The following is a 21,320-nucleotide window of genomic DNA, read 5'->3' as shown; positions in this document are numbered from 1 at the left end:
ACAGTTGATGGCAGCAGCAGTGGCAGGAAAAAAAAGGAATACAAGAAAAACTCAGGAATACCTGCGCAAACAGAGGAATCAGGCTTCAGATGTGGGTCATGCAATGCCGCTGCTGCCAGTGAAGAGCAGGCGTCGATGTCGGCTTGTTTATAGGGCGCGCAGCGATAGCAGCGATCTCCAGCGGTGATTTTGCCGATGCCAGCAGCAGACCACGAAGTGGCTACGCAGTCGCAGATTCACCCAGTGTGGATGATTCAGCGCCGTCCAGGGAAGCAAGGCGGCGGGATGGCACCACGAAGATGTTCACCGAAGAAACAGCGGCCGACAAGGACAGCTGCGCAAACAGAGGAATCAGGCTTCAGATGTGGGTCATGCAATGCCGCTGCTGCCAGTTTTGCTGCTGCTGCAAGTTATGTTGCCGCTGCTGCCAGTTATGCCGCTGCTGCAAGCAACCGCTTTCTGATTATGAGGCACGCCGTAGTGGAGGACTCCGGAAATTTCGACCACCTGGGGTTCTCTAACGTGCACCTAAATCTAAGTACACGGGTGTTTTCGCATTTCGCCCCCATCGAAATGCGGCCGCCGTGGCCGGGATTCGATCCCGCCACCTCGTGCTCAGCAGCCCAACATCATAGCCACTGAGGAACCACGGCGGGTGAGGGCCACCTTAAAGTAACGAAATATCGCCCACGGGTCAGATGGCTGTTGATGGATGTAGCCAACAGCTCCTCTGAGAACAGAAAGTTCCGATGCCGTTGATGTTGTGGTATGCGAGAACTTGAATCTGATTGAGCCGAATATTGATTGTATTACCACCGCACCAGACGAGTTGCTTGCAGTAACTGAACCACACAATCCATGGTAACAAAGTAACCACACATAATCTTAGTATTTATGAAACAAGCCAGGTCAATATGACGACCGGTGCGCTGGATAAAACGTTTTATATACCACTATGAGCACGTAGGCATAACATTTGTTAAAAATCGGAGCACTTTAGCAATAGCTCAATTGCTATTTAATGTGGATTTGTATTTGCTAGTAAATACCATATATTTGCTGTATATAGAAGCAATATGCAATAGACATGGTGTAAATAGAATGCAACGGCTTTTAGTGAGAACATGATTTCTGAAAAATTGGTGGTTGCGTGAGACAGGACCTCTCAGGCTATACGATATGCTGTTGTACTAATCACTGCTACTTCACTATAGGAGGCAAAAGGCGCACCTAAGCAACTCACCACGCAATGTATCTGCAGATAACATATAGTTTGAGCGCTCGTCGATGTAAACAACAAAAAGGCACTTACGCTGTTACTACCGTCTTGTATGCTCCGTCAAATACTCACAGCAACTAAAACAAAGCCTAGGCGAACTAGGGGGTGAATGCCGCAGCAAGGTCGCGTGCGGCAACATGCCTGGGTCCCAGGTTGATTGTATATGCACGAACACGAGCGCATGCATCACGCGCTGGGTGCTCCATACACCTCAACGGCAGCAGAAACTCCCTCCGGCCATGCCTAGCTAAATCCCTTCAGCACGTTGGACAGAATCACTTGCAATAAAGAAGGCGACACGTCACACTAAGCGGACCATACCAGCCCGAAAACAACCATCAGCAAATGCAGCCGCGCGCACACCTGACAACGGCACACAGCATTAGCGCGAACTATCATGGGGCCAAAAGGAGCCAGCCTAATTGGCGGCTTGATGGATAAAATAGGACATAACAGCGCGAACGCGCAGTTATTGCAATGAGGTTCCCTTGCAGTGCTGCGTCATGCGAAATAACGCAATAACGCTGCGCCGATGAACTGTTTTGTGGCACCAAACGATATCCTATGAGCCGCAGCGGTTGCTCCGATTTTCGAAATAATTTTGCATTGGAGAACATTATAATTATTTGGCTCTCAGTTACTGACAACGTCTAGAACTCACTTTATCTTTAACGTGCAACTATATATAGACTTAAGAGTTGTCGCTCAACGCTACTCCATAGGCCTTGATCAGCATCGGCCTACATCGTTGCGATGACAGTGAAGTTGGGTAGCCGCACAATCACGCGTCCTGTGCTAGCCTCGGCACATACAAACTATCGCTCGCAGTAGCAATCTCACCCCGGCCTGGAACTGAACCTGCTTCTACCTTGGAAGACGATCATTTTGCGACGAAGGTAATATCTCTTTCTTTTGTTACATAGAATGCCCAACAATGCAAAGAGCACAAACAAAAATTTATAAATAGTGTATTTTAAATACAAAACACCTAAAAATTAGGTAAGTGTTCGAATGCAGCCAGCATGCTCCTGAGTCGTATACATGTACACTCCAGACATGGACCGCACACACCTAGGAAAAAGATCGAGTATACTTTGCGCTTTAAGCACACCTATAGAAAAGTAAAAGAACGCCATGATCCACTAAGGCTATACAGACTAAGGAGCATACTCACATCGCAAGGCCAGTGAGCGAATTTATGAAAGGAATAAAACGAATTAAATATGGCGTGATGCCAATAACTTTTCTTTAGCGTTTCCTGTAACCAGTGCGGTTAAAAAAAACAAGAAAACTTAGAGGCCCGGTGCTGAATTTACTCTAATTTCACACGTTCCTTGCTTTTATTTCGGCTACTACTAAATCTTTTTTATGTGGATAATGATGATGGCATTATGCTTTTTCATATGTAAGAGGGGAGGGGGGTTGGCAGGCAAGCATAAAAGTTACGTCCTATCAGGGATAAGTCTTCCTGTAATGTGGCAATTTCTTTTTGTGTGAGTCGTTGTCCACGTATTAATTAAGTGCAAGCGCAATATCTGTGTTCCTGAAAAGTTTACCCTATTCCGTTCAAGGTACGCCCGCCAGCATGCCATTGCATTTCGGCAGGACAATAATAGGCAGAGAAATGTACCTTATTTTGAGTGTTTATGAGAAAATTTTGCACAGTAGGCGATACAATACACAAAACTTTGCAGAACTGAGTATCACGCATTCACAGTGCAAAATGCGCATTATATATAGGCGCATAAGTACATAACAAAGCTTCTTACAAGTTTTGAACAGTAAAAGTCATGTTATTATTTCTGCTTTGCATGTGACAATCAGACAAAAACAAATCTTTTGTCGGAAGTTATTTTTTTTGTGATGAGATAATGACGGGGCAGCCATAGGTTCAGTCAGTGCGGTGGTCGCGTCCGTGTTAGTGGGCAACGTACGAATGCGGAGCTCCAGGGTGACTTGCGTGATTCGAGCAATGTGCATCATATGTAATGAGGTTTAGTTACACAAGTAATAGTCAGTCTAGGAGCAGCCTAGCAGCCGTGAACAGCACGAGCTAGTTTGCAATCACCGCATGGGTCGTCGTCGTCTTCAAGCTGCTACCTAAAACACTAGGCGCGTCTCCTTCATTACTGTGTTTAATTAGGCAAAACATTATCGCCAAACGAGACCGATTAAAAGGATGAAGGCAGTACATTTCGCATACACTGACACAAGCGAGACAGCGATTCAGGGGAAAAAAATTAAAAATTAAATTATGGGGTTTTACGTGCCAAAACCACTTTCTGATTATGAGGCACGCCGCAGTGGAGGACACCGGAAATTTCGACCACCTGGGGATCTTTAACGTGCACCTAAATCTAAGTACACGGGTGTTTTCGCATTTCGCCCCCATCGAAATGCGGCCGCCGCGGCCGGGATTCGATCCCGCGACCTCGTGCTCAGCAGCCTAACACCATAGCCACTGAGCAACCACGGCGGGTAGATTCAGGGGAGATGTTGTCCCTGTTGGGGCTTTAGTCTAGAAAAGAAATGGACGTAATAAGTTATATCCTTACTTGCAACGCAATCGCTGGAACAATTTTCAGTACTGTTTCCGCAAAACATTTCTTTAAATTCGTGTTGATCAACACTCATACTTCGTTGTAGGATTCGTGCTAAAGATAAGGCCCAAAAATTTAGCAAGCTATGCTCTAATTGTAAGTGACGCTATATTAAGGTAATGGGTTTGGTAACGTCGCTTTCTTAACAGCCGGTTGAAAGCATTTGTTATCAGTTTCTTACAGCTAAATTATCGTGATCCATGAAATTTTAAATGAGGCACTTACGGATTGCATTGTTAACCGTTTTATTTACTCCCTGCCTTCCTACTTCTGCAGAATGCCTATTACAGGAAGACTATAGCTTCGAAAAGCTGGATGCCATTGGTCAACTGTCTATGAGAATTTCCTACTCTAGATGAAATTGTGCGCTGTAAAGCGGGAACTCGAATCCCGGCCATGGCGGCCGCATTTCGATGGGGGCGAAACACGAAAACACCCGTGTACTTAGATTTAGGTGCACGTTAAAGAACCCCAGGTGGTCAAAATTTCCGGAGTCCTCCACTACGGCGTGCCTCATAATCAGAAAGTGGTTTTGGCACGTAAAACCACATAATTTATTTTTTTAAAGAGGGAACAATTAAAACTTTGCGGAACACTGGAGCGCGCGGTTCGCTAACCGCCGACGTACGCACCTTCGTACGAGTTACTGCGAAGCTGAATTCGCTCTTTTTCAGCAAAATCTGCTCGGCTGCTCACTACTCAGTTAACAACCGCGAACATCACACATCGCAGATGAATATCCGATAAAGGCGAACAGACAAGCAGGCTGTTTTTTGGCGACACAGATACATTTTCGCTTCCTAAAGTAAAGAGCACCCGCCACTGTAGCAGACCACGCAGAAGAAACAGCGCTTGCAGTGCTTTTTGCGCCTGTGCAGTGCTCCTTAAGTTGATTTCCGAAACTCACGAAGCTCCAGGCGGCTTGCAATGTCAAACAAAGAACAATAGGAAAGCACAGTGTTCTCTATCCTAACCACCTCGTCAATGCAACATGCATTCAAACATCATGAGCAAAGATAAATTTGATCTTAGATTGTAGCGAGAAAGAACCCCAGGTGGTCTAAATTTCCTGAGTCCCCCACATACGGCGTTCCTCATAATCAGAAAGTGGTTTTGGCACGTAATACCCCATAATTTAATTAATTTAGCACTCGCTCGACTCCCAGGAGCTGCTGTCAATAGATAGCTTCAATGTCTTTACTCTCATTGTTCACCTTTTTCTATTTTATTACTCCACTCCTATATTGGTCCTCACCAGACAGATAGCATCCCTAATAAATAAATAAATAAATAAATAAACCGCGAACAAATGTATCGAGTACGGAAGACCCCTTTTTTCGTCTTAGAGCTGTTTTAATAAGGTTCGTGGCTATTTGCTACACATTGTAACGACTGCATAAAAAAATTGGCCGTGGCTTAGCTCGGCCATGCCAGGATATACGTAGCGAAAGCTAGGGCATAGCATGGTTAGCCTTGGTTAATCTTTATTGCAAGTCAAGGTTAGTCTGGTTGTCTAGCTATGTTGCCGCGTTTAGCCAGTCCTTCGGCGCGCTGTTCATCTGTTTCCTGAGCGATTCATTTCCTCTTCATCTCGTTCCGATGTCGATTCCAGGCCTCCTCCTGCTTACAAGAATTGTCGCCGTCCATACTGCGGCCTGAACTGTGGCTGCGGCGCACGCGAGCTCTCCTTTTCAATCCTCCGACATGTTATCAGGCATGCGACGCAGCTGGCGAAGCGAGCGGAGGCGAGCGCAACGACGAGGAACACGTGTGACGTCACACCAAACGGCGGCGGGCGAAAGACGCGGCGCTGCGCAGCGGCGGAACACGGGTGGCTCGATGCTACTAGTGGCGCATGCGCAGTAGTGACTAGGGAGCGAGAGAGAGAGAGAGAGAAATATCTGCGGCGAGGCGCGCGTTATGACGTCGTGTGCCTCCTCGGAGCACTGCCACGGCGAAATCGCAAGTTCGCGGCCAGCAAAGTTTTCGCTTTAAAATTCACCGACGATTAGGATAATCCCTAATGCGAAATTTGAGCGCAGCTCTATATGTGTTTTCATTCCGTGATATGTTGGCTGGCGCGGACAATCTGTTTCGTGCGGCACGTTGCAAAGGGAGCCAAGTGTGGCGCGACTGCCTCGTGCCAGGCAGCGAGAGGCAGATTGCGAGCGGCAGCGAGAGACTGCAAGACACATCCACTTGAAAAGAATTGTGTGGACGACACCATTTACGAGATACGCGCCGTCAAACGTGCGGTAAAAATGCACTCTCGTTCCGCTTACTTTCGTAAGATAACGTCGTTTTATGCATTGAAGCACAAAAGTAACTGGAGCATTGATGCGTTTCTCCGCATAGTTCGGGAAATAATTTATAGAAAATGGTGTCATCCTCAGCATTCGTTCCAAGAGGATCCGCCTTGTCAACTCTCCAGCTAATATTTGTAAACTGCAATATATGTCAAAAGGTAATTAGTTAAAAACTTTATTAGTTCATTCTTGTATATTAGCCGAGCATGCATTTAAATATTTTGCTCAAGTAATGTTCGCCACTTCGATTAGGCAAGCTCGTGGGCTAGAAATGTGCTACCTGCAACAGGCAATATTTAAGAAATTTTGAACGTGTTCGCAGAAACACCCGGTATCTTGTTGCTCAATTTCTATGAGTTGTAGGAGTGCGGCGTTTTGGCATCATGCGCCTGCGCAGTCGATAGCGGCTATATAGATACCTCTAAACCGCAGCAAGAGGATGAAAAACTTCGCTTTAAGGGACACTGAAGAGAAAAATTATTTTGGCTGTGTTAGTTGAATTACCCTTGTACAATACTAAAAAATCCACTCCTACCGCGAGAAACGCTTGGTATAAGCCAGAAGAGACGCAAGAAGAAAAGACAGGGGGGCGACGCCGCATTGAAGTTCCTGCACTAGTCCGTCTCGACGTCACGCACTTTAGGAGCGCCTGCTCGGCCCTAGTTGAATTTTCATTTGTAAAAATGGCCTGCAATGTATTCTACAAGAGCCAAAGAATTATTTTTTGAAGTTTCAAGAACTTTTACTCAGTGCACATCAGCGCAAATGGGAAATATACTTTGAAATCCGTGACGTCACACTGGCATACGTGCTCTGGGGTTTCGGCGTGAAATCCGAAAAATGGAACTTTGACGTTCATTTAATATTAATATTTAGCATATCACCGCGCAATGAATAAAAATAAACCGATTCGACAATACCTTATCCATCTGAACCGACTTAGTGTTTCATTTTAGTGTCCCTTTAAAAAATATCGTTGCCAAATTGACAGAGCATTGGGCTACTATGCTGGAAGAAAAATTTTCTATCCTACCGTCGGTCACGCAATAAGAGAAATGCGCGGCCGATACAAAGAGGCCCGAAACGCGGCTTGACACGAACGTACCTACTTACTTAGCGCAAGGTTTCTGAAGTGAGACAAAGAATGCTTTGAATTAAAAAAAAAAGAAACATATAAGATCCTAGCGGTATCGTTCGGTGGTAATGCGGCGCCATCCGGTTCCATTGGTTTCTTAGTATAATTTCTTCCGCTTCGATGTCAAGTTGCGAAACTTTTTTCCTGACTCTCTCTACGCGCACGTGCGCTTTCGTGCAGAGACCAACCAACCTGAATCCACCTAAGTACCGAACATCTTTTTTAAAAATACTACTGGGAAACTGAATGCGTTCATTAGGCCACGAAGTAGCATCGGTGATGGGTGACGTCAGCGGCCACAAGGTGTCAGCATGTTCGACGTAGCAAGTTTTTCCTCCGTGGTTGTCATAATTTCTTTGTGTGCAAGTGCCGGATTTGTTCGCGACTTCGGTCTTGCTGTGTTCTGCTCTCAGTTTGGTTGGCCTTGACTCCATGAGCCCACTTTTACGAAATGGTTAACTTAGCGAGCAGGCTTCGCGATAATCAGCAGACACGCATACGTTGTTGTACGCGACACAATTCTGAACTGCCTACTGAACTTCATTTTTATTCGAGAACGTGACGAAACGAGCTGTCGTTAACGCTAAATGGCACAATTTAACCCGCCCTGGGGGTCTTGCCGCTAATGCGTTGCGCTGCTAAGCACGTGGTCGCGGCAGCCGCATTTCGATGGGGGGCGAAATGCAAAAGTGCCCGCGTGCCGTGCATTGGGTGCACGTTCAAGAACCTCAGTTGGTCAACATTATTCCGGTATCCTCCATTACGGCGTGCCTCATGATAAGGTTGTGGTGTTGGCACGTATAAGCCCTCAAGATGTATTTTTTTATTACTCTAACGTAAGCGATTCTCTTCATGTCACTTACGTGCCATTGTTTTTTTCTTAAGTACATATTCGCTTTCGAGGCATTTTAGCCTTTATCTCACGCTCATATACTCCTTTAACCGGCAGCCATCATAGTATGATGGGTCGTCCTTGGCCCCCATATCGGCTTGACTGCCATACGACATGCAACTCCCAGGCATTTACTATATACTTATATAAATTATGCGACACTGTTGTAAAACCATTGAACGGAACTGCTTTTCAAGTTAACCTGAAATTCTTTGTATTTCTAAAACAAAGGGAGGTCATGCGCGAACGTGGTTCAGAAAATGACGCCTATGACGTGAAAGACGCGATTTAGATGGCAGGCATAAGAGGAAGCTTTATCTCGTAGTGAACGGCCAATTCTTTATTCAATTCCACCGTGGTGGCTTAGTGGTTATGACGTTGCGCTACTAAACACGAGGTAGCGGGTTCAATTCCCGGCCACTGCGGCCGGATTTCACGGGAGGCAATATGCAAGAACGCTCACTTACCTTGATTTAGGTACGCGTTAAGCAACCCCACGCGGTCAAAATTGAATTCGTATTCCCCAGCTACGGCATGCCTCGTAATAAGATCATTAATTTGACACATAAAACCACATAATTAATTTTGATTTTTGTTCCTTATTGAATTACACGCGAAATGCACAAATATTTTCACCAGAAAAGATTTTCATCACAAAAAATAACCACTCAAATAGTTTGAATAAAATTTATTGCACTTAGGAAAACGAACCAAATTATAGCGGCTCTTAGAAGCTGAGTTGTGATTGTGGGCATCAGGTCTTTACAAAAGATTGCCGCAATTCGCCAAATATATATATGATGCACAGAGTTAACAACTTCATAACGCGTCTCCAAGGCTGTAAACTCTATATGTTAGAAAGTCCAAAGCGGACAAATATGATGTATTAATTTAGAGCATACGTGCATTCGTTACAATACTGCTATGGACACAGCTAATGTTCTATACTGACAAATTGATGGTTTCATTCATAATGGCGAATTGTATATATGGTTTCGTCCACTTCAAGTACAACCCAAAAGATGAGTTTACGGAAGCGTAAGATCGTTTTTTAAACCGAGGTACAGTTGTAAACTTGTTTCATGTTTTCAAATATTTCATTTCCGGTAATCGCTGTAAAGTTTGACAGCATAAATATAATAATAAAAAAAATTCGTTCAGTTGTCGGTCAATTGTAACCTTTCTTCTTTTAAATGTAGCAAACCTCATCAAACATGGTTGAATGAAGGCGAAAAAAAAAAAAAAGATTTCTGCCTTTCTTTGTGTTTCCATAGGAGCTCTCAAGCTAAAGTTTCCTCTTAAAGTGGTAAAGAAAGCATTATCTATAATTCACTGGCAGGAAAAGCAGTCGCAGTTTATACACTGCCGTTTTCATGTTACAAAACTGGCCCGTTTGCTTGACCCGCACGTGTGCGTTGACAGGAGTTGGAAAGCACAAAGCAAGCTGTGAAAATTTTTATAGGCGGTGCAAAGACTAACGCAAACACGATGCATTTACGATCAATACTTGGAATTCAGGTGCCAACGAGAGCTTTTTATGCATAGCTTGTGATTTACTTTCTGCGAAACCTTAGGTTGAATGGTCCACGCTGAGCAGCCAGCACGTGCCGGAAGTTCATGGCGTGATTCATTGCCACGGCGTTGGAGCCACTTCACCTTGACGAATATATTTAGTAGTTGGTCGCATATTCGATGTGGACATTTTTTCGCATAGACGTTTTCGACTGCGTTAAAACATTTCATTATTCGTGTACCTCCACTGAACACATAGTGTTTCTGAACAGAGAGTTTTAAAGAATAATAATAATAATAAAAACCTGCGAAACACTGGGTTCACTGGGGAAGAACCGATTCCAGTTTTTCCCCCATAAAGAACCGACGGAAAACGAATTTCATCTTATCGTATTCAGTTATTCGGGAGAAATGCTCTGATTTTAGTTTACTGGTTGCTTACAAAGAGCGCGTGACGCTTCCACCACTTGCAACAGTGGGGATTGATGCGCTCACATTAGTTGCTTTTGATATTGGATGAAGTATGTCAAAGGAGTGATGAATTCCAACATTATTATGCGTAGCGAACATGGGGCATCATAACGTCGGCCTCTGATCATGAACCTCCGATTGAAGAAATACCTGGCCGACAAGAAAGAAAAAAGGAATACAAAGAATACAGAGCAAAATGCAGAGGATAAGCTTTTTCAAACTTTAAGATCTCGAAATGAAGACGAGCATTAAGAAATCTTACTCATCCATTAAGCATGGGTAACAGTAGCAGTAAACACATTTGTGCTTGCGCATAGGACGAAGACGAGGGAGGGAAATATGAAAACGGTGAAAGCGAGATGGAGCGAAAGAATAATTTATTTAAAAGGTTGGAAGCAAGGAACAAAAGTAGACAAATTAGAGACATCAGAGACCATGGTGAGTATGACCTGAATGGAGCGTGATGTTAGAGAGCGCACTTTTTCTTTCGCAAATAACTATACACAAAGGAAACAAATCATAAACGTCCAGAGGAGAGACAATTTATACCCCTAAAGATCCACGTGATGCACGAAGAGTACCATTATGTGGCTGCTGAAGGCCCATTCCAAATTTCGCGCGAAAGTGCAATATAGGTTGATGAAAGGAGATCATATTTGGATTCGTTCTTTCGAAGAAAAAAAAAACTATTTGCAACGAAACTATGGCGTCAATATCGTGTGGAGAGGGATATCATATGTCAGTATATGTAATATTACATATTAGTCAGTCTAAATTAATTTTAGGTCGAATCGTTGCTGTTAATAAATGCCTAGATGAGCTGATCATTGCAAGTGTTATCCAAGTGTCATGTTGGGATTTATTGTTTGATTACGCAAAGAAGAGGTGAGCTTAGTGGCCCTACTGTGTGGGTCAAAATGCCATTACATGTATAAGCCATTCTGCACAGACTTGCGTTGTCTGCAGCGAGAGCAATGCAGTCACGGTGATGGAAACATTTTCCTCCGCTCTGTAGTGATAGGGAAACTGAGGAATATGAGCGGGCTAATATGACGTAGTTAGTGTACATTTATGAGATTATCGAACAGCGTGACAAACGGGACGAAGTGAAGACGACTGGCACAGTGCTGATTAAAAAGCAATGTTTATGACCTATCAACTGCAATATGTATTGTGTTTGCACGCCACATGCATTTATGCATTGCAGTGAAATTTGCTGCTTACCTAACATGTGATAGCCTGCCAGCAACAATGGACTGTGATGGATTGGTGTTTTTGTGATCCAGTGGTGGAAACAACTTTATTGAAAATCGGGCAAATTCGTAGCCTGGGCCTAGGCCGCCCCCGAGGAGGTCCGGAGATCCGGTCTCCTCGCCGCCTCCCGCGCTTGCTGGATGGCCCGTAGTTGATCTTAGAGGTTTCAGCTGCGCAGCGCGGCCGTCCACCCCGCCGCAGCTTCATCTGGGGAGACTGCATTTTCGCTGCCTATAAGCTCACATTCGTGCAGAATGTGTCTAAGGGATGCGTGAGCCTTACCGCATAGTTTGCAGTTATCGTCTGAATAGATGTCTGGGTATATCCTCATGAGATGAACGGGGTTAGGGAAGGTCTTGGTTTGTAACTGCCTCCAATCTACCGCTTGGGCCCAGTAGAGTTTGTGGTTAGGGGGTGGATAAACACGCCTGGAGTTTTGATAAAATTTTGTAACGTCACAGTACCTGGTCATTTTCTTCCTCACTGTCCGTGCCTCCGTCGGATTTCCAACCCCCCGAGAGGATCCTTCTACGCAGGCGCAGAATGGGAGACCTCACGCTACGCGGTGGACCTTCTCGTCGAGGTTTGGTACGGGGGTGTCGGCGGATGTGTGAGCTGGGAGCCATATAATGTGTCGTTCCTCAGTCTCCTCGGGAGTGAATAGTTCGCGTTGGCTTTGAGTATAGCCTCAGCTTTCGGTGAAATTCTGCATTGTGCATAGTTTCTGACTGCCGTATGCGAGTCACTATGTACATACGTATCTGCAACCGGGATTAACGATGGCTAGGGCTATCGCCACCTCGTGAGCTACCTCAGGGGTTTTGCCGCGTATACTACACGAACTGACCAATTGTTCGTCGGTATTGAGGACTGCCACTGCGAAGGCACGTCGATCCTCGTATTCTGCCGTGTCTACGAACAGCGCATCTTTGTCCCTATCGAAGGCGTGTAGTAAAGCGTTGGCTCTACTCTCTCTTCGACCCTGATAGAATTGGGGTTCATGTTCCTATAGGTACATTAGCCATCTGGAGGTCTTCCCTGCTCGAGCTTGGGAGGGTTGTCTTGTCGCCATGCTGCTTGTGATAAGTTATCCTGAGTTTGTCTCAGGATGTTCCTGCCCTTTCGTGTCCCTATTAGTCTCTCGAGTTGCCAGCTTTGATGTGCCTCTATTGACTCTTCGAGCGCGTTGTGGACGCCCAGCTGTAGCAGAAGTTCCGTGATAGTGCTGTCTGGAAGGCCCAGTGCCATTTTGTGCGTTCTTCTAATGAGGGTGCTAAGTTTAGCCTTTTCGGCCGCGTACCAGTTGTGGTAGGCAGCCACGTGATCTGTGCGCAGACTTTCTTTTTTTACCTATATTGTAGATTATACGTAATTAGCACTAACTGTTAGTCAGCGCTGTGTGTGCCATCTTTAATTCGTCCCGTCTGTTGCACTGCTCGATTCTCTTTTGGGGAATAGGAAGAACCTTGACGACTATAGAATTACGTCAACGACGACGACGGTCGCTATTAGCATAAATGAATGGACGGATGGACCGTTGTATGCAAAAAGGCAAGCCAAATTCCAGCACCTAATTGCGGTTGCAGTGTCAAAAAAAAAGAAGAAGAATGAAAACGAGTACAGATCGACATCTTGAGCGGCACGGCTAAGGCCAAAAAGGCAAGACAAGGGTTGCTTGGCCATGTTGTAAATAAAGGGTATTTGAGTTGACATGAAGGAATACAATTCTTTTTTTGTAATAAGACAAAAATCGGACAAGGAAAGCATTGCATGACAATACAGTCGACAATCTTGAAGGTAAGGGGTTTTAAGAGGAACGGGTAATACGGGTTTCATACGAAACCCAGTGACGCACAAAAGGAGTTGCACAACGTGGGTCAGCGGGGCTAGGAGTGCATGCTGTCACGTCGAAATGAGATTATAAGAAGCGCCAGTCAATAAGCGACAAAACGAGAAGGCCAAGGGAAATAAATTATGCCATGAATAAGGCCGAGTGCGGAAATCATCATTTTGGAATGACTATGACATTGCACTTAGCAAACGACCAAAGTTCGCACATCAGACAACTAGCGGCGATGGCCCCGGATCGAGATCCAATTGCATGGGGCTCCCTTCACGGCTTCGTGCAACCAACACTTCAGCCAAAAAAGAAAATACGCGCCACTACTGCCTAGAGCGATTGGGCTATCCTTGTTTTCTCCACGTGCGATGGTAGATTTCCGGTGCGGCGGATATTCGTTCACACCTGCATCAGTCAAAGACGCGTTTGGAGTACCACGAATGACACCTGTGGCTCGTAATGTCGGCACGTGTAACCAAAAAGGTTGAGTGGCCCTTATTTCATTCTTTTTCTTTTGTGTGAATAGCCCATGTTTGTAGCTTTTGTAGCTGCTATCCAGGTTGTATTGCAGCTACGTTGAGGCAATCGCGCTCCTACGTGTATAAAAGAAGCATTCAGAAAGCATGTATCACCACTCGTTGAGCTCGTTACTTTCTGGCATCTTCTATTGTTAAGAGCCCCAGAGAAATTATGAAGGCTTTCCTGGTCTGCGCCATGCTCGCCACCGTCACCACTGTAAGCTTTGCTCACCATCTCGAGCTCTGCGGTGAGTTTATGGGTTAGGTTCTTGTATTACTCGTGAAAGAATTCTGCATACGCTATCAGATAACGAGTATTACAAGTATCTGCAAGTATAAAGTAGATATAGCGACTTGATCCCAAGCTAATGTACCGGAATTTGAGGTCCTCAAAAAATTCGTGGCCACTTCTCTATAGGCCGTTCAATCGCATAATACTTTTAGACACCTGAATATGCTTTCGCACCTATATATCAAGGGCAGGCGGAAAAAGTGTAGTACATTGCCAGCATTGAATTAAATTCTTATTACAGAGGAAATACAGAAGCCGAAGCCTTGTCCTTAGTTTCAGAGATTCATGTTAGAATGGTTCTCTATCCACGTTTTAACTTATATATTCTCTTTCTACCACGCTCTGTGTATTCTCATATGGCATGTTTGGTACACAGAACATTCACAGCCAAAACGTAGAACAGAGCTAGAACTCTCGAAGCCTTTCCCAATGAAGGATATTTTTCGATAAGGGGAACCCGCCACGAGTGATAGTGAAGTCGATGATTGCCATGATGTTGACCTTTAAGAGTGAGCAAAAAGGAACGAAACGTTTTCACAATCATACCATATATGCATACACTATAAAGCATACACAGCCAGCACTGTACGCGCTCTAATAGGTGTCAAAAGCTGGAATGTGTTAATTTAAAGCCAATAAAGGTATTAGTCAAGTGTGCGTGGCGTCACAAGCCCTGTCACCCTGCATGCCTCATGACCTTCTGAATTTTTTCTTTTCGCAGGAAAGGATGATGAGCAGTTGAAGAGTGAACTTCAATGTATCCGCGGCATGCTTTCAGCAGCGGTAAGATGCGTTAATTCTTGCCTACTGCATCACTAAGCTCTCAGCGAGACAGTGCTGTCGCATTGAGGTGACTGAAGAAGAAGGGGCAAACGTCGAAGCACGAGATAGAATATTAAAATTCCCTCTGCACCTGGCTACTCAAAAACGCACTCTGCAAGCGGAGTTAGAAAGATAAATCAAAATAAATGTTTTTGGTTTCATTGCACACTCTGCACATGCTGATGCACCTGCCAGATGCCCTATTGGTGCCCTATACTTGCGGCCGCTGATCTGGGAGGCTTTGTTGACTGTACCCTTCAATTTTGGCAGAATATTTTTCACCCCATTTGAATTTTTTACAAGTGCATGCAGTTTTTGTTAAAACGTGGCAAGCGTGATTTGCTTATGGAGCTGGATTGAGTTTCTTATAACTCTTGAATGCATTGGGGGCAAAAAAACATACGATGTGGCCATTAATTTTGTTTTTTACTGTTAGTTTCTGCTGCTCGCGGACAAGTCGGAAGCGAACTCACTTCATTTCTTTTTCTCTGGAAACGTTACCGTACATTTGTTTCTCGAAAGTAACGACACCCTATCTTCGCTGCATCACATGGACACGGGTGAACGTATTTGAATTATTCTTCGTCGCAACGCACCAAAGTGACGTGAAAATGACGAGCAACCGTTCAAGTATGCATATGCGCTAATTCACTTAGGCCACAGATGCATGTACTGTCTAGACAACAGCAAACCGATATTATATAAAGGCGCCTTTGCTTAAACTGGACTCCCACGTCCCTTTAGAAGCTCTGCTCTCCTTCTTCATTATTTATAGCATATCGCTTATTTGCTACATTGGACCGTGCTCATGCTGAAACATGTTTCATTATGCCGAAATGTTCATCTTTGCGTTGTGTATTCATGATCGTGTCGTTTTACTACAAAAATCATGTCGCTTTATAGGCAAAACAAAGCTTTAACAACGCCAAGCAGGACCTCGGCTGCCAAGACTGGAGCTGTGTCATACGGAATCTGTGCGCAGGAGGCGATTTGGTGAGTGGCCTATTCGTTCTAATAGTTGCCCATGAGATCGAAACTACGGAAAACGTGATTATAGTGTAGCTTTAGCGGTTCGCCCACATAGAACTAAATGCAAGGAAACACGTTTATGAAAAGAAAGCAGAGGAATGAGCACTTTGGTCACTCTTTGCTGATGTATAGCAGCTAAAGATTAGGCAGTACTTCTCGGTGAAGAATTTACATGTTACGGCAACAATTAAGGTAGTACTTTTCGGTAACAGAGAGTACGGTTCGCCAATCGGCGGTCCTGCAGTTGGAGCTATCAATTCATTCGCCATTGCGCTGGCTGGTGCTAACTTCAAGGTTTGCTTAGTGCGTCGAACTGCTGCCCTGGAAACGCAGTGGTGACGTGTTCGATTTCTGAACCAGAACGACTGCGGCAGCTGTTTTTTTTTTCCTTGGAACCCCTTTGGATTTTATTGCTAGCTTAGTGTTACAGTCTGATGAATGCTAACTTTGATTTTCATAGGATTTCCCCACCCTTGCTCATGATCTCAAAATTCATTTCGCAAAAGTACTGCAGTAAGAAGAACAAAAAAAAGGGGAGGCCAAAGTTTTAAAGTGTGGCAACGTTGCTCTTCTTGTAGCATAAGTTAAGGTGACCTGATTAATTATCTCTCTTTGATACATTGTAGGCGATAGTATTGAGAGTTAGCCCATTTGGGAAGACACTTATTTAGCCCTAAACATCCAAACGGTGGTTGGATTGACGTTTAATCAAATTTAAACAAACATTACACGTTGAGAACAGAATCTAAGCTATCAGTTTATGCAGCACGCTGAAGTATTGGTTCATAAAGGTATCACTGCACTTGACGTTTAGTTTTTCGCGTAGAGCGCATGCAGCTGCGCACCGTCGCATTTTCACATACTAACCTATGAGCGCTGTCGTTCGCGTTAACAAATTTATTGAGTTTTCGTGAACCCATTTCTTTGACAGGAAGGGGCGATGGCGCAATACTTCACGGTAAGTACAAATTTCACATACTCTCGTTACATAGATTATAGTCATTGGCTAGATATTGTGTTTCACGTTGCTGATCACCCTCTACGATGACTCAGCGGGCATGACGTTCTGTTGCTAAGCTCAAGATCATGGGCTATACATCCGTGTAACTTAAACATTAGGCACATGACAAGGCACTGCAGCTGGCCAAAAGTAATCTCCGCCACGACATATCCCGTAACCTAAATGTAGATTTTAAGCCCCCTGACCTCGTTAGCCTGTGACAGAAGATGTGCGCATAACAAGAACAATATTACCATTAACAATAGTAACGCTAACATGTTTCCTTCGCATCAAAATGCAACTCTCAAGGAAGAGATCAAAAGCCCCTGGCACGGCCACCCAGGCAGAACCACAGAGACGGAACATTGATGTTTATTTATTTATTGATTACAGAACCCACAGCGCCAGTGTGGCATTACAGTGTGTGTGGGGGGGGGGGGGGGGGGGGTTCAAATAGTATATACAACAAACAGTACAAGTCATTTCATAATAAATGCAAAATAATTTACGGCGCAACATATACATCCTGAGAAACACAACTTCAGTCATTAACAGAATATGTTATATTAATGAAGAAAAAGAAAGATACATCGGTAGACAGCATTGATCCTGAGAGCACAACTTCATTCATCAAAATAACATGTTATAACAAGGAAGAAAAAAATGCATCATTAGACAGAATTGTTACAGAGTCCTGCGGTAACCTGTTCTAGTTCGAAATCGTCCTGGAAAAAAAAACATTCTTAGCATTTCGGTTTTGCATTTTATTTCTCTTACCTTATTCGCATGATCTAGACGTAAAGATACATAATCGGGCTTAAGTATGTACTTATCGCGTTCAATACCAGTTCTAGAATGAAATATGTTATGAAAGAACTTTAACCTGAGTGATCTTCTTCGTTCCTCTAATAGTTCCCAGCCAAGATTCTCTTTCGCATGTGATACGATGAAATTCCTAGAGTAATTACGGAACACAAAACGAGCCGCTAAATTTTGCACTCTTTCTAACTTTTGTATATCAACCTTTAGCCAAGGGTCCCATACAGTGTGGCAGTGTTGAGAAGGAACTACGTCAAAGCCGATGAAACTCGAAACGTGCATATTGTTGATAAATCAGATAATGGGAAATGTGTAATCATCCAGGAAACAATATTTTTGCCATGATTATGGTGCAGGTACGGTACCAATTGCCATTTATCTTTTCGATATTTATTATGACTTTACATAGCTAATGCAACGACGTAACAAAGTCAAACTTGTTTCTGAAGAGTGGTCGTTTAAGCAATCAAAATTATCCAGACAATTACTTCACAACGTTTAAAATACTTCAAAAGGGAAAAAAATATCACAAAATGTGTATACTATAAAAGAAAGCGAAACTACTCTGTGTCTTTTTTTTTTCGGCAGCTGCGTAAGAAAATTATATTATCGAGTTGGTTTGCTTTTCTCTGAATCATGTTAATATTTCCAGTGATGTGGAAAGTTTGACGAGGTGGTGACTAATTACCCCACCATGTGTGTGAAGCAGCGCACTGAACGGGACGAGGCGGAGATAATTCAAAGAAATGAGTGCGGTGTTTACTTTGGTTCACTCTACTCTGTCCTGTTCAGTGCGCTGTTTCACCCACACGGCATCGTAATATTTACTCTTCTTTCACATTAACTCTAATGTAGTATTTATAGAAGGACTGTCTATAATAAACGAAATATTTACCACACTTCTGAAGTTGAAGCAAAGAAACATTGAACGAATCTTTCTTTGATAGGATTTGCCGAGTAATCGCTACATACGGTTTTGCTTCTTTTTTACAGCCAGAACAAATCACGGAAATTCACAACGCCGCCACTGCATGCGATCCCGACGCGGAGTAGGACGACAGCAAATGAAAACTGACAGATCATATAGTCAAGAACAGTCCCTGCATACAAACATCCAGATAGACTGATTTCAGGACTGTGATCTGGAGAGTCGTACGCTCTTGAGCAGTTCTCTTTTTTGCTATGAGACAAAATAAAGACAATTTTCCGTAAAGCTTTTTTGTTCTACTGAGAGAATTTCTTGATACCGATCACCGTGACAAGAGCAATGCTATGCGAAGCCTGGTGTAATTGTCAGTAATCAGCATTCGTGGACTCTGATTCTGAGGCTTTGTGGGATGTAAAGGACCAGGGGTGCTGGGTTCGACCAGCGAGAATGTTGAGTTCCCGCCAGAGGCCTATTAAGAACTTTGGAGGTGACGTTTTGAAGGAGTCATCGCAGTCACTCAAGCTATTGAGCGCACAAAATAGGGCTTGAGAGATCAGCAGCTAACAAAGTGACCCCAGCATCACGATCGAATGATTAACTGCATCCGCGTCTGAAGATATATCTCGTGCTGTTCCACCTCTTCCATTTTCTCTCCGGCCATGTCGTGGGTTGACAATGACTCATAGCTAGTGGTACACTAGGTAAGGCGTATAAAGTTCTAATTAAGAGGCCCCGTGTACGCCTTCTGGCTTGCCCAGAAGTGCATGCACAGTTACCGTTGATCTGCTTTAATAGCATGGGACCGATGACGGACAGATATTTTGCGAGACTCTGCAAAATCAGCGAGAACTTCTTTTACCTACTCTAGCATAACTAAAGCATATTCAGGGCGGCTTGTAAACATGTTTAACATATACAGGGGTGAGAAGTGGTAAAGGTGAAAAAAATAAAAAAAAATAAAGGAGCACCACTTTGAGGTGATCCTTATCAGGCGTTAAGTGTTGCCAGTTGATCGCGGTCAAGGCGGTTAGTTTTTTGGTAGCTAGCGCAAACAATATGCACAACAAAGCAACGTATCAAACTAGAGCTGAACCGAAAACGAAGAACAAGAGAAAATTGTTAATCTTGCGCAAATCGGGGCTAGAGCGGAACGTTAGGATGCTTCTTTTTTCACCCCAGAGCAAAACCGAGAAGAAAACTGTTTTCGGTTCATGTCGCCCACTTTCTCTTAAGCTTTTCATTTAGGCGTTTCCTTCACTTGTGGCTCGACAGTGTTACCTCATTTGTGAACTCGCACGAGCTTTCCATGATTTTAGAAGTGGTAGCACCGTTAGTACGGTTTCAAACATGACGCGTCGCGAGGCCGGCATGCCGATATTACAATTGTTAACACTTGAAATTGGCGAACGTCGAATAGATAGCATTTAGTATTTTCTAGCTGGGCGGTTTCTTTTGATCACACAGGTATGTAAACTGAAGTAAGTTCGAGAGAAATGACTTACTGTTTTTCAGGTGTGTTTTAACAACGGGATAAGCTGTGCAGGCTTACTATCCCAGGTTATTGTTGAAAATGTTTATGTACAGTGAACGGGTAAGACCTGCTCCCTAGGTACGTGATTACGGTTTTGGAAGGAAGGGGAGATGGGCGGCAAACCAGGACAGCGCAAGTTAAAGTTGCGTGGACAAAGACGTCTCAGTAGTACCCCAGGAGAGATTCCAGGAAATTCTTTCTGTGCTGGGGCCTTGCCTATTACTGGAAGCTTGCGGAGTGGTTGGTTGCCATTAGCGTTATTAAAATCTTGCGTCGATGCAAGGTGAAGGCTGTACACTCTCACAACAGCTGGAAGGCGTCAGCTCGTTTTCCGGTGTTGCAGCTCAAACCGCATTCTCTAGATGTGTCTGTGCCGCCAGGTCCAGAACTCTTCCCTTAACAAAATACTACCAGCCTCGTAGTTGTCGGAGCCATGCCCGTCTTGACTTTCCTTAAGCAGACTTTGGCCGCTTGTCCGTATTCTGCAGACTGACATCCAAACCTTCTGGTAATAAGTTTTCCAATGGCTCCTCGGGTTCTTCATTGCCTTTCTATGAAGTTCTAGAAATATCATTCTTCCTCGTCATCTGATACGAGCACTGGCGGTTACCGTGTATCATAGACGTGAACTTGGAATCAGGGCCTTGGGATGGGGCATCATTCATTATAGCTTCGTTCGGTGCTGAAGCTGACCGAAACTGAATGTTGGCCGAAAGAATAGTGCCAGCGAGAGCACTTGCGTTTTGAATAATGAAATATTAAACCACAACACAAGTGATATATACAGCGTATTTCAGCAAACACTTTCAATTTTTTTTTAATTGCCAGTGACAGATGGCGCAATTCTAGTCCATGAACTGGTCTAATCGACGAGGATGACATTACGTGCACAAAAAATGAAGTGCATGATCGACTGAGTACCAAAAATTAAGAAATTAAATTTACCTATTCAACTTATGGCGCATACTCCCGTTTACAATTTCCAGCGGGTCAGACTGCACGGCATATCCACATGAAAACAATTGTGTGGATGACACCATTTACGAGACATGCGCCGTCAAACATGCGGTAAAAATGCACGGTAGTTCCACT

General features: G+C 44.1%; 2 protein-coding genes across 8 annotated transcripts in view; one reads left to right on the top strand and one right to left on the bottom strand.

The window, feature by feature from the left end:
- The window catches only part of LOC129381127 (sulfotransferase 1B1-like), a 337,139-nt gene that overhangs the window by 125,368 nt on the left and 190,451 nt on the right, over positions 1 to 21,320 (bottom strand). Inside the window, exon 2 of one of the 6 annotated variants that reach the window (XM_055063710.1) lies at positions 62 to 334. The exons of the other annotated variants lie outside the window; for them this stretch is intronic. The gene's annotated coding sequence lies outside the window, so the exon portion shown is untranslated. The remainder of the gene's footprint in view (positions 1 to 61; positions 335 to 21,320) is intronic. 6 annotated transcript variants of the gene reach the window in all.
- LOC126548431 (antimicrobial peptide microplusin-like) lies at positions 13,926 to 18,982 on the top strand. 2 transcript variants are annotated; one of them, XM_050196576.2, is made up of 5 exons: positions 13,926 to 14,055; positions 14,821 to 14,882; positions 15,825 to 15,914; positions 16,882 to 16,908; positions 18,763 to 18,982. In XM_050196576.2, exons 1-5 carry the CDS (start codon positions 13,980 to 13,982, stop codon positions 18,820 to 18,822), a joined length of 315 nt encoding a protein of 104 aa, XP_050052533.1. In that variant the 5' UTR covers positions 13,926 to 13,979; the 3' UTR covers positions 18,823 to 18,982. The 2 variants fall into 2 exon arrangements, 1 of the variants encoding a protein (XP_050052533.1); XR_008609361.2 differs by having other exon boundaries at positions 13,929 to 14,024.

Source organism: Dermacentor andersoni, chromosome 1 (assembly GCF_023375885.2).
Source record: "Dermacentor andersoni chromosome 1, qqDerAnde1_hic_scaffold, whole genome shotgun sequence".
NCBI lineage: Eukaryota > Metazoa > Arthropoda > Arachnida > Ixodida > Ixodidae > Dermacentor > Dermacentor andersoni.
This window is presented reverse-complemented; position numbering and strand designations above follow the sequence as displayed.

Coding starts and splice junctions, on each gene's coding strand:
- LOC126548431 (XM_050196576.2), top strand. CDS start 13,980: ATGAAGGCTTTCCTGGTCTGCGCCATGCTCGCCACCGTCACCACTGTA. Junction 14,056..14,820: donor TCACCATCTCGAGCTCTGCG/GTGAGTTTATGG, acceptor TTCTTTTCGCAG/GAAAGGATGATGAGCAGTTG. Junction 16,909..18,762: donor CGATGGCGCAATACTTCACG/GTAAGTACAAAT, acceptor TCTTTTTTACAG/CCAGAACAAATCACGGAAAT.